This window comes from Triticum urartu, chromosome 7A, assembly GCF_056163025.1.
Source record: "Triticum urartu cultivar PI428250 chromosome 7A, HENAU_Tu73, whole genome shotgun sequence".
Classification (NCBI taxonomy): Eukaryota; Viridiplantae; Streptophyta; class Magnoliopsida; order Poales; family Poaceae; genus Triticum; species Triticum urartu.
The window spans coordinates 249,762,358-249,775,687 of record NC_141879.1 but is presented as its reverse complement, the minus strand read 5'-3'; the positions used below and the strand labels follow the sequence as shown (position 1 = coordinate 249,775,687).

General features: G+C 48.5%; 1 protein-coding gene across 1 annotated transcript; it reads right to left on the bottom strand.

The window, feature by feature from the left end:
- Positions 1–551: 551 nt before the first annotated feature.
- On the bottom strand, positions 552–5,934 carry SPL14 (squamosa promoter binding protein-like 14). The gene is made up of 11 exons (XM_048684630.2): positions 5,681–5,934; positions 4,832–5,585; positions 4,422–4,615; positions 3,485–4,335; positions 3,298–3,372; positions 3,092–3,199; positions 2,888–3,005; positions 2,644–2,779; positions 2,417–2,561; positions 1,700–2,320; positions 552–1,622 (listed from the first exon to the last, which is right to left on the bottom strand). The coding sequence occupies exons 2-11, from the start codon at positions 5,536–5,538 to the stop codon at positions 1,191–1,193; spliced, it is 3,387 nt and encodes a 1,128-aa protein (XP_048540587.1). The 5' UTR covers positions 5,539–5,585; positions 5,681–5,934; the 3' UTR covers positions 552–1,190.
- Between the last annotated feature and the right edge of the window lie 7,396 nt (positions 5,935–13,330).

The window sequence follows — 13,330 nt, the reverse complement described above, 5'->3', positions numbered from 1 at the left end:
GCGAATCCATGAGGACGCGGGAGGGCGGGTACGGCGCCCCTGCGTGCCGTCGCTGTAGGCGAGGGATGGGTTGGCACCGATCGATCGTGGCTGCATGTGTGTGTGGCTGGGAAGCAAGCGTCCAATCCGACAGCCATGTGGGATGGGCAAAGGGGGAGGGACGGGACGAAAGCCATCGGCCGTGGAGCGCACACATGCGCCCCCGGGCAGGAAAGGCATCGTTTCCTACCGCGCGAGCTGTGCAGATCACGCGTGTTTCTGGCCTTCTGGTTCCGGCTTCTGCCCGGGGCGTGCCAACTTCGGCAGAATCTGGCCGGCGTGTCCGCCCGGCGATCCACACACGGCGCGATCCGGAAAAGCTCCGGCATCTCATTCGCATCACGAGCCCCCCGCGCCCGCAAGGATAACACAGCACAACTAGACTTTTTACACCAAACACGGAAGCGAATCAGCATAACGGGCATTGCATACTGTATTTAAAAGGACAAGGAAATGCATGCACAGAAAAAAAAAAAAGATACCCAGGCTTTCTATCAAAACAGTACGGGAACTCCACTCCAAAGTTGTGATGGTAATCGAATAAACCAATAGATCCGGATACACATGTAAATCTGCCTCATTCCTATTTAGCTACTGACACTATCGACCATTTATACCCCTGCTACCGTCTAAACACAGGACAAAACAGTAAGCACTGTATTTGATACACAAAAAAGATTTAGTAAGAACAAAGACCAAGATAAATAAATACCATCTTATGATACATGAAACAGCAGATTCACACTTACACCAGCAAAAAGAAATCAAGGTTACTTACTGATTAAGCACAGAACTATTGTTGCCTCTGTCTTATTGCTCTTGACATTGACAAGCTCTGGTACCTTCCTCCCTCGTCACAAAACTACTATGTGCCAACCCTGCCCAAGTTTTATCTTTTGGCAGGGTTCTCCAATCCCCCTTTTCTTGACTCTCTGCCCTTAGAAGCTGGCTGCTGATTATCCCCACATATCAGCACTTTCTTCCGGCAAGGTTTTATCCATGCAAATATTACATTTCATCATCCATGTCCATGGGCAGAGCTCCATGGAAACTGGAAAGGTTAAAAGCAATCTGGTTCCACACCCTCTGGTTCTTGTAAGGTATTTCCTTAATAACATCACGCGGCTAAGTAATAAGGCATCCTCCAATGTCTATGTGGGACCGAAATCCAACCTCTCCCACTTGAAGGACCTACCAGAATTAAACCGCAGCAAAGCTCGCATGAATACACAGACACAGACACACACTGCTGCTATGGCAAGCATTGAATGGATGTAGGGGCGAGCAAGCAATCCTCGAGAACGCATAGGGCGTCTTAGCAAGCCAGACTCCAAAATGGCGCACTGGTTGCAGGATCTTATTTCCAATGCTTGGATCCCAGATGCATTATTCGCACCAACATTCCCTGGTTGATCGATATGAATTTCACCTTTGTTGAGCACAATGGTAACCTGGCTATTCTTCCTGTCCATAAGCTTTCGCGTGACAAGTTCATTGTATGAGCCGTTGTTCCTGAACGTCGCATACACTTCAGGAGATAGCCCTTCATCGTCTAGCACGGAGTGCCAGCAGCTCAAACCAATCTGCAGTAATAACAAAAAACAGAAGAGTTACTAAGAAATGACTATGATAAAGAGAGGTTAAATTATACAGGGCTTACCTGTTGAGGATCATCTGTCAACGCATCAACTATATCCTCTGCATCATCAATGGATGCAGCTAGATGTAATGGAGTCAAACCACCAGGGCCGGGATAATTTGGAAGGAAAGGGTACAGTTTGGAATTGTCAGGGCAAATTACAACAAACTGCACAAGCAAATGCACCATGTGGCTACTCTTCCTTTTCACTGCCCTGTTCAGAAGATGAATCTCGGAGAGCATCTCCAGAGTCTCATGTGATAACTCGTCACTAACCATACTTCTCTTGGTAAGAATTTCGAGTAGTGTTTTAGTGAGGGAGCACCAGTCCCGCTCATTAGAAAACAACAGAAGGTGTCTGAACCGTGCAGTAGAGAACTGAATCAACTCTGAATGAGAAACATCTGATTTGGTGGAAGGTGTGCATGCAGCGGCCTTCTGAAAGAGCCAGCCAAGTTCATTAAGAAAATGCAGAACTTGATCCCTTGGCTTTAGCCGCCTAGCATCATGGACCTGATCATCTGGAGAGACATCAGGAAACCGCGAATCTTCAAGTTCATCTTCAAGGTTTCTTAACTCCTGACAGATGCTTTTATTCGCAAAAATAACAGGGAAGCTGTTTCCTCTGAACCTGTTCTCAACCTGCACGTACGAACATTCAAAGTTGTAATCACCTTCCTAGTGCTAACTAGAGTAAATCTTTACATATCTAGAGCAACCGAGGTACAAAGTACAAACCTCAATAAAGCAACGCCCAAGAGTAAGACTTGGTTCTCCCGGTAAGTCAAAGGTCTCAACTCCTGAATCATCATATATAGTACCCGGATACGCTGAACACAGTACCTCTTTCGATATGTACTTCCCCGCGCTGGTGCAGTGGATCCTGCATAGATTCGGAGTCAATGGTCAAGCAGGAAACAATTACAATACCCGCAAAAAAAACTATTTTACAACAGGGAACTTACTGGGTGCCCGGGATCGTTAGATTACGGCCCTTAAGAACGAGGGAGGTCTTTCTCCCACCAACAACAGCAATTGGTGTCACAAGGGTCAACTCAGGGGTATTCCATGTTCTCCATGATTTTGAGAGGCGGGTCATTCCTGGAATACAAATTTGATATCAACCAAAACAAATTCATAGTCAAAACCCATTGAAGAGTGAGCAGGAATAGAGAAGAAAATTAACACACAAATAGTAGTTATGTATACCATCTTTGTACGACACCAACTGGTTGTCGCTTCGAACTAAAAACCTCCCTTTTCTCCAGAAATCCAAATCAGAAGCCTGAACTAACGAGTTTACTCGCTGGAGGAAATTTTCTTCGAGCTGCATTAAAAATCATACGATGTGAGATAAATGTGCAACAATTCTATTGCATGCATTCATTTTTGCTAGTGTAGCAGCAGACTTACTTCATCCCATGCAATAGTTGGCATTGACAGATACATGGATAGTACAAGGCAACCAGGGCGAATGTAACCCTCCATTTCAGTGGGGCTGTGTTTCAGCCAATTTACAACCTAAGCAAGGAAGGAGAAACATTTCAATTATATGGTGAGTGAAATGCACTGGAAGAGTGCCTTCCAGTTACCATGTTGGCACAGTTTCGTGGTCATACCTCGTCACGAAGGTTCCCAGGGATTGAGCCAGGTTCCTTGCCAAAGAGCTTGAATATAATCTTTCCAGTACGATCCTACAAAATGGAAAATTGTGCGCAAATTAGGTTGAAAGCGCATCTAAAATAATAAACGGCACCTTGGCTTGTGACATAATCAACTGAAAGGGCAAGCTTCGATATAAATTACCTGTCCATCTGAATTTGATGTTGATGGAGAATGGTCGGAACCAGATGTTGAAGCATAACATGACTGATATGTGGGGTTTGGTGGTGAGCCATTTTCCGTCGGCCGTTCTGAATCCTTAAAAAGCTCAAGCGGTGGCGCGCACCATGCCCGAGTGGTACTGTTCTCAACTGTTGCACCATCTTCTCCATAGTCAGCAATACGAGGATGTCTGATGCCTTCATTTACTGAACGAGTGGGGAAAAATGTGTGTGTTACAGGTGGAGAGGATGAAGGAGACCTCTCGTCCATAGGATTACTGCTCTCGGAAGACAAGTACTTATTTGCAGTGTCCATTTTCACAGGAATGTCCTCATTGTTACCAAACAATTGCAGCGACAAGTACGGATGGGTATCTCGGTCTGGCTGCTTATATACTTCAGGTGGACTTCCATGGGTGCTGCTACTCCTTAACATACCAGCTGCGGGAAAAGGTCGAATGGATTTCTCATGGGAATTTACAACACATGTTGGCTCTGTTGAATGACTCTTGCTCTTGTTATTACCACTGCTATCACTGCTCCCCTGGGACTGAGATGTATTGGTCTCGGGGGTTGATGTCCCAAGAGCACCAGATAGAACTGTTAGCAAATCCATGGTTGATGGCACAGTCTGCTTGTCGACCACCTTTGTTGCATTTTGGACAGAAGAATCTTGTTGTTGCCCCTGCGAGGCATTCAAATCAATGGCTTCTGATGGAGGAGACTTTGCCAGGGAGTTTGCATTATTGATTGAGTTTATTTTGCTTATGATTTGGACCAGATTATCTTTATCCGGTATCGGAGGGATGCTGGGTAGTTTACCAACATTACCACCTGTCAATGCAGAGACGGGAAAAATAGTAATCAGGTTTAAATCAACAAGTGAAAGAGCACATCAAGTTCAGTAGGGGATCAAGTACCTTGCAAGCGTGCAATAACAGTGATCAGATTGACAATATCTTGTGTCCTATTTGCTGCATTTTCTTGGTTTTCAGGAAGCAACAATTGTGAAGCAACATCTGTTGGCTGGGTTTTCCTCCGCCGTCGGTTGTGTCCGGCAAGCCTTCGCCTGCAACTCCTCTTACCCTCATCGAACTCCGAGAGCGGATGAAATCTAAATGATTGACCAGAAGAACCAACTTTTAGTAACTAAAATGCTCTCGGCCTACATAGAGACCAGAAACATTGGATAGAGAAACCATTTCTCTGGCCCAATACACACACCATAGCAACCGTGTGGCATCATAGACATAAATCCCTAAAAGTGGCATCATAGCAAAGAATCATGCCACAAAAATTTTAGGGGGAAGTTTGCAGGCACGATCATTACCTACTACACTGCTGGCAGAAGCGCTGCATCTGGTTGCCAACTACCGCCTTGGTTGTCTTGCTGTGGATCTCACACACCTTGTGCCTCCGGTGGTAATCCTTGGCGCTGGTCAGATCCGCGCGGCAATCATCCACCTGGCACATGGGATAGCTGCCGCCTCCGCTAGCGCTCCCTCCGCCACCGCCGCCGCCGCCTCCTCCAGAAGCAGTTCCGGGCGATCCAGACCGAACCCTCTTGCTAGGCCTAGCAGCCTGCTCCTGTGACGCCCGTGCAGGCGGAGAAGGCGAAGAAGACAAGGTAGTCGTCGGGCTCACATCCATCGCCATCGATGCCTCCTCCCGCAGGGTCAGCTGAAGGCTCAGGTCACCGGCACCTCCGCCCCCCTGCCGCCGCACCTCGGCAGCCGTCGCCGGCGGCGGCGGCGCCTGCTGCTGCTGCTGGTGATGGTGGTGGTTCAGCCCGCCGCCGAGGCGGAGCGCGTCGGAGGACGGCCTGGCGGTGAAGGCGCGGCTGTCCCAGTCCCACATGCTGGGGTTCCAGTTCCCTCCGGCAGCGGCGGCGGCCCCCATGGCGGCGTTCTCCGGCGGCTCTACGGCGGGCCACGGGCTCCCGCGCTTCCTGGCCGCCGCCGCCGCATGGGGAGGCAGCGGCTGGATCTGGTGCAGGTAGAGCGGGGAGGCCACCTGCGGCCCCACCTCCCTCTGCATCACCCGCGGTCCTCCGCTTCCCGCACCCGGTTGGTTCTCCTTCGGATCTGCGCAAGCCCGGCGCCACAGCACGGATCAAAACCGACGATCGCCGACGAGCGGGGGCGGGAGATTCGATTGGAGCAGTCAGCTAGTCAGTTACCTTTGCGCGCACGGAAGCTGGGCGAAGTCCCGGAAGAAAACCCGCCTCACCTCATCTCGCCCCCGCGGAGAAAACAGGGGCGGGGCGAGGCAAGCGGCACGGAGAAATGGTGAGAGGCGTGAGGGGTGAGGGAGGGGGGAAGGGAGACGAAGACCGAGTGGGGGGAACGAATCGAGCCGAGACGAAGAGCGGGTGGGAGGGAAGGGGAGGGCGAGCGCAGCAGCGCACGGGGTTCGGGCTGGGATTAGCTGCTCAACTCAACTAGCGTGTAGCGTCATGCCGCGGCAAGGCAGGGGAGGGGGTTCGCGTGGCGTGGCGTGGCGTGGCGTGGCACGCGGCGCGTAATTGGGGAGGCGGGGCAGGGGCGAGAGGGAAGGAACGCGCGCGGGGGTGGGTGGTGGCGCCCCGCCGTCCCACGCCACGCCGCGGGCCGTACGGGCGGGCGGGTGGGCCTGGCTGGCTGGCTGGGGGCATCGCGCGAGTTGGCGATAGGCACGGGTGCAGTAGCGGTACTGGTACTGGCGCTGGTGCGGGTACGACTGATGCTGCCGGCCCTGGCTCTCCCCCTCTCCCCTCTCGGGCCTGTCAACCGCACCACCACTCGTACTCGTACCGCGGCGTCTCTGCCCGTGCAAGCTCGCACAGGCCAACTCCACCACGCGACCCTATTCTGTCCGGCCCCGTCCGTTTAAAATAAAAAAGACAAAAAACGGCCCAGCGCGCGGGAGCAAACGGACTTTTGTCCGTTTTGTGTCCGCTTTCGACCCATCCGCGGCCCAAGTTTACGCCGCTTTTAGGGTAAAACGGACACCACGCGGACGCGCGGGTCATTTGCGCGTGTCCTCCCCTGGCCCGCCCGTCGGTGGTACAAGACGGGCCTTTTTCTATCCGCCCCCCTCCCTCCCTCCGGCCGCACCCCCTCCACTCTTTCCCTCGCTGCCGCCGCTGCCATTGCAGCCGTGCAGTTCGGACGCGAGCTCGCCCAACCCCTTCCCCTCGGTGCCGCCGAGCTACCCAACCACGGCCACCTGGTTTGCGCACCTGCCGGCCGGTTTTAGGGCAGATCCGGTCGGTCTTGAGCTCGGCCGGCTATGGGAGGCCGGGCCGCGCCATGGACTGGCCGGGCACCTCGCCGGAAGGCCCTAGCAGGGCCGCAAGGCCACATGCAGGCAGTGGCTCCTCCTCTAGCCGCTCGGATCTGCACCGTCGGTGGTCCGCCGGCAGATACACGAATGGCGGTCGGCCGGGCTCGGTGCTTGGCCAAATGCTCGCCGGCGCACCGTTGCCACTCATTAAGTGCGACCACTGCCCAAGGATGGTCGTGCGCCGCGTGTCTACAACGCCGGAACATCCCGGATGGGTGTTCATCAAGTGCTTAGATGACGGGGTATGCGCTTTTTTTAGTTTCGGTTTGTGCTCTAGATTTGACTAGTTGTGCTAACTTCAATTTTTGTTGTGTAGAATGGATGCAAGTTTTGGTATTGGGAAGAAGAGTACATCAATATATTGATAGAGCGAAATTTAGTACATGTTCGTGCACTTTTAGCTAGCATAAAGGCTGTAAATGAGACAAGTGCACTTGTTGCTAGATTAGAGGCTAGACACGAGACTAGGTGTGAGGAGGAAGCAACATCGACTTCCGGCTTGAAGAAGAAAGGATGATGCCAGATCGAGCCTTCTAGCTTGAAAAAGAAAGGAGGATGCCAGATCGACCCTCCTCCACAGATCAACAACAAGTGCATCGAGAAGGCCCTAACCCAATTCAAGGGAGCAGTTATGAAAATTGGGTATTTTCTAAAATGTATTCTTATGGTTCTTGTTTTCTTTGGCCTTACTTTACTAGTCAACATGTGATGATGCATTTTCCATGTATCAAAAATGAATGATGAAAGGACTTGCAAAGAAATAATACGCGGACAGGATGCGGTCGGGATGCGTCCGCGCGGTGGGCGCACGGCCACCGCATCCCAGGACACGCCCGGACACGACCCCAAATCCCTACCCAAACGGATAGAATCCGGACAAAACGAACGTCCGTTTTGGGTCGCGTAGTGGAGTTGGCCTCACCCCCGCTGGGCGGGTGCGTCCCCCCTGCCCGCTCCTCTCTTGGTCTCGGGTCGCTTTGCCTATTGGCGCCGGTACGTCGCGTTGCCCGGCCTCGTATCCTCTGCGCGATCGGGTCCTCGCCAAACGGTGGTACTGCATGGTGCTTCATTATTGTACTTGGCCTGACACGTGTAGTACGAGTATTCAAACATCGGTGAGAAAAATGGTGTTTATGCTCGCTACAGATGAACATTTGAATTCAAGCCCGACGTTCTTGACGAGGTAGCAAGAAGAAAAAAGAAAACCATCGCGGATGAAAAGTCAAAAACTCTACTGTAGCATCCATGAGAATTATCATCATTCAGATTGACGGCTATGATTGGTAGGATGCCACCAAAACACGAGTTGCAAAGGATAGAAATGCTTGCTAAATCTTACTACACGAAAAAAACATACGTGTATGGATTGATGGTTGCTTCAAGGCTTTGAGGGAACCTGCAAGAACTCGAAAACATAAAATACATGCCGAAAATAATGCTTTGCAAGGTTTAACCTTGTTATTGATTTCCTCCATGAATCTTTTGTTATTGTTGTGCTATTGTTATTATGTGAAGTATCTCATAGGAGTTTTATGGAGAAAAGCAAATTTAAAACTTAATTGCTTTTTAACCTGGATAAGGGGCCCATTCTTATCACTTTCTTCCCTCTCTCCTTCTAGAAGCTCCGTTGAGAGTTTCCTATGGCTCCCCGGCCGATCACATACCTTGCTTGCGCTGCCAGCTGGAGATGGTTAGGGAGAGGTGCTCGAGCTCCTCTATGTATATAATAATGGTTGTTTAGGACTTGCCTTCAAATGGTGTTTGGGCGCTATACCAGAGGGGATTGTGTCAGCGGAGCTTATGGGTCGCGCATGGCGGTCGTCGTCCTCTTACATGTGGTGCTCCGGTGGCTGGAGCCGAAGACGATAAGGCTTCATTGTCCCTGTTGGCTGCCCAACTATGAAGATAATGAGTTTGCCCCATCCCTCCAGGCCGCCATGATGGAGAAAGCGAAGATGCAGATGAGGCAAACTCCTTCGTTGAGATGCGAGCGCAATTCCTTACCCGCATCAACAAGAGCGTCCACCGAGGTGCTTTGGTGCTCATCGGTGCCCCTTCCCCCTTCCCGGTTGTGGATGTGGTGTTGGTGGTCATGTCGGTCATAGTTGTTCCCCTACTTCTTTCGGTCGAAGGCGGCCCACTGGAGCCTCGTCATCAGCTCCATCATTCTTCCCGACGAGAAGCTAAAAGGGAGGCATGTATCTAGCATTAGCCGAGCATTTGCTTCTTCCTTCGCCGCCAGCAAAACTGGTGGATATGGGGCAGCAAGGTCACCACCCCAAGTGGTTTATCCCCGGCGGTGGTGCCTTTGGCTCTCCACTAATCCTATTAATAATGACTAAATTGCGGTTTTACTTTCTGACCTCGAACCCTATATGTAAAATGCAAGGACTAGCTTGCATTTTCTCTTTTCTATTGGTTACCGATATAATTTGTATTGTCGTGCTTATCCAATGAAAGTGTGGGTGCTTCAAGGCCCTTCACTTTTGTCATCTTATTGTACCTTCATAACAAATGACGACCCTTGGTTCCTCTAGGATCACCCAAAAAGATTAGATAAAGTTGAACGCCAAGAGCTCCTTTCGATTGGTACGCGAGCACTAGTGATGAAACTTACAAAACTAAAGTGAAAAGAGAGTTTCTCGTGGAAGCGAAGACGGAATCTAAAACACCAGCAATAAAGGAGCTTTCATGCCCATATACATTATCGTGAAAGTTTCCATATACTTTTGTGTATTTGTATAGTGCACTCCAATTAAAACAATATACGCTTTTAGTCCAACTCAATCTACCAAATATAAAAAAAACATGTTCCGTTATCTAACTTGTCATCTCGACAAATTTGGAAACTTGTACAAAATAGTAGTCATATTAGTGATTGAATTTCTTGGTTTCATTATGTTTTACCTTTTGGATTAAGAGGTTTTGGGATCCTATGAACTTTTATTTGCCAACGCCGTATTTGCTCTATATTTATTTTCAACATTATAGACTTTCTTATTGATTTTTGGGTTCCCATATTCATTCTCATTTCTGCTAAAAATACAAAACAAATGCAGCGGCAATCAGCCCCTTGGTTTCTACTCGGGTTTCAACCTACCAGTAGAGCCGATTGTATATATGATCTCTTTGAAGGCTTACAGTACATTTCAATGAACTTAGTGGTGACCCACACCAAGACATGCATCACTATAGATAGAGAGATTACCGCGTGTAAGATCGCCAGAGATCGGAACCAAGTTTTCCACAAGTGAGCTTCTGTTGAGATGTATGGAGTCAAATAGTATGTTGGTGGTGGCTTGTCTAGGCGAAAGATCATTTGCTTCGTGCAATAAAAAATGAAACCTCTAAAATCCAGACTTCATATGAAGTTTGTATGACAAGAAATATACCAAATGAATGGATTGCAAAATAACGATTGGGTTGCATGGAGAGAGCATCCATTTGTTTGACAAAAGAATGGTCTCTTTGATCCGTAAGATTTTCAAAGCGCGAGAAAAAAATACATTACTGGAATAATATGTCCTCTTGAATCATGTAGAATTAGGAAACGAATGAGAATTTTCCTATGACGGTTTCTTTTTTTGACCCACATCCCCGTGGCTACACATGTTTAAAGTATAAAATAAGTATTAGTCATTAAATTTCATGCACGTCGATTAAATTACTAGGCACTTTTGTTTGTAGGAACTGCTTTATAGTGCTTATGAAAATATGATGGTGTCTAAATTAAATAAGCCTGTTTTGCTTAGGAATAAAAGATATTGCATGGGCAATAGGGACGCACATTGAAGCGTGATCAAATATGAAGACGGAGACGAGTGTGCAAGCAATGGATTCATATTTCATAACTTTGAATCGACAAAATGATGCATGGAGACATGGCACAATATACAATACATCGCTTCATATTTTTGTCCATAACCTTGTACATGTAATATGCCACCTCATTTTTGGATTATGCCCGTGTTATCGGGAAAGAAGGGATAATAGACTGTTTTATGATCCGTATAAGCGAAGGAAATCGACATATGGTTAGATTCGCCCCTCTCATGGCATGCAAAATTTTGTTTCCTCCATTGGGTTTTGTTTTGTTAAATATGTGACATAGCTGCAATTTTGTGTATTTTATCTGTGACCAACGACCAGACAGACTGATTAGGGAACCTAACTTTTATTTGTACTTTATTGCATATATTTGCAATATTCAGATGGTATATCATATTCTTGGTTTTTGATTATTTGATGGGATGGGGATTTTACTCCAAAAAATAAAATGCAAAACAATACTTATGAATCCAGTTACACGAATGAAACGTTCTATGCATGAAAAAATCCTAAGAACACAAATAATTCAGAACCCTATTATTATTATTATTATTATTATTATTTTGAATCAATTTAGCGTAGACAACCAAAATCTATATGAAATCTAATAGCAGAAAAAAATCTTTATGAAATTTGTACGCAGAAAATATTCAAGCGATTCTCAAAAGAAAAAAACAGTGCGACTGGGTTTGAGTCGGAGCTCGCAAGGGCAGGACCGGGAGAGGGGCAGAAGTGGGGGTAGGGTGCGACCGTGCGAGGACGACCGCGGGGCCCGCCGGGGTGCCTGCTCCGCGCCTCAATTATTTGTCCTTTCGGATTCCTTGCCCCGCCCGGCTTCCCGATGGCGGCACCACCACCACCACCCCGCCGGTACTCGTGTACCACCCCGCCCTTGCCCTCCTTTTCTTTTTTCGTGCGCGCGCGCGAGACTCCTCCCCTTCCTTCCCGCGCTCGCCTAACGCCTTTTTCCTTTCCGCCTCCGCACGCGCCGTGTCGCCGCACGGCCGCGCGCCCGTACGCTTGCCCCGGCCGGACGCCACGCGTGTCCCGGCGGCTATGGCCACAGCCCTGCCGGACTGGGCCACCGCCACGCACCCTAGCTAGCTAGCGTCCTTCCTTCCGTCGTCCTTGCTCGTGATAAGATCTGTGACTGGGCCGTGCCCACCTCCTCTGCTCCGTCTCCATTTCTCGCGTAGCATACGAAAGCTGCGTGTTCTCCCGCACGGCGTGATGATTTTACCACATGCAAACGATCAGAGAATGTATCGTGTGAGGCTGTGAGCCATGTACGTAGTACTGCAGTCGAGTCGAGGGACGGTATGGATGGTGGAACGTCGGTTCATGTGACGAGTCGTCGACTGCCGATGCACGCACGCCCGCCCTGGCATATGCCGGGCACATAGAAAATTCGTGTGAATATATAAGTACGTCTACGACAGTTCACTCGCCTTTCTTTTTCGGGGCAAGGACGGACGGGCTCCTTTTGTAAATTGTAGGTGGATGGCATCTCGCTCGGGATGTGATGGATTTTGATCGCGACGGGGTGGACAAGTTTTCTATAAGCTCGCACAGTCAGACGTGTTCGAAAGGGACCGCCAAGTTGATTTCTAGACCAGAGAGGAGGGTTTCTTACTGTGTGCATTGTTGCGGTGCGTGTAGCGTTCAGTTTTTCCCTGCAACGAAGAGAAGAGACTAGTAGTACTGCTTTTATTTTTATTTTATTTTACTTTTTTGTTGCGGGGAGACTAGTAGTACTGCTTCACGTACTGGTGCTACGACAATGTTACTATCATTTTGGTACTGTATTATTATACAGCAATCATGGAAGTTGTGGGAGACCGAGAATTAGAAAAGTACGGGATCGGACGTGGTCCGTACCTGTATTTTTTTATTTTTATTTCACGTCTGTTTCCTATGGTACGATTCCATGTGCCCTGGTTCCAAAAATATCGTTTGCATTGCAGCATTTATCACTTGAGTTGATCACATCGCTTCTTTGCAAAAAATGTCAAATGCGGAGTACGTATACCAGATAGAAAATAGCAAATCCTCGCACAAAAATAGAAGATACAAATAGAAAAACAATACTGTAATGCAAGAACACCGGCACGTAGTACAAAGCCAACCTTGGCCTTCCTACCGCCCTATTAACTCACCGGCCATGGCGACCATCTTATCCTCTTTTGTAGCAAGACTAGTTTTTTTTGAGCATTTAGTAAGACTAGTTGACTGCCCGTGCGTTGCTACGGACTACAATTATTTTCATGAAAAGATAAATAAACGCATAATCTGAATTTTTCTTATATTGTATTTAAGTCCAACCTCTCTTACTATCAACATGCATCCTAGTGACTCACCTATTCCAATCCCAAACCTTTCATTTGTACAGAACAAAAATATATAGACACACTATTCATTCTATGCTGTCACAAACACAGGGGGTGGCTCCCTTCCTTTTTTATTACCACTACACACTGTCACTTCCTTCCTGTTGTGACATTTGGACTATGCCGTGCTGCCACTGCCATGCATGGCTTCACAATTTTGTCTTGACCAAGGTTCCCATTTTTGACCGATGAAAATAAAGGACTGAGACCATGCAACAACTGTAACATCGCATTCGGCAGCCACACACGAAGAGCAATGGCGCTGTATTTCCTGTAGCTGTGCATGATTC

Bases quoted from the DNA above. Each gene is read 5' to 3' on its own strand.
- SPL14 (XM_048684630.2), bottom strand. From the start codon at position 5,538: ATGCAGAGGGAGGTGGGGCCGCAGGTGGCCTCCCCGCTCTACCTGCAC. The intron at 4,616-4,831 runs GTAATGATCGTG...TCAATCATTTAG, and splicing joins TTCTGCCAGCAGTGTAGTAG to ATTTCATCCGCTCTCGGAGT. The intron at 3,006-3,091 runs GTAAGTCTGCTG...TTTTTAATGCAG, and splicing joins CAACTATTGCATGGGATGAA to CTCGAAGAAAATTTCCTCCA.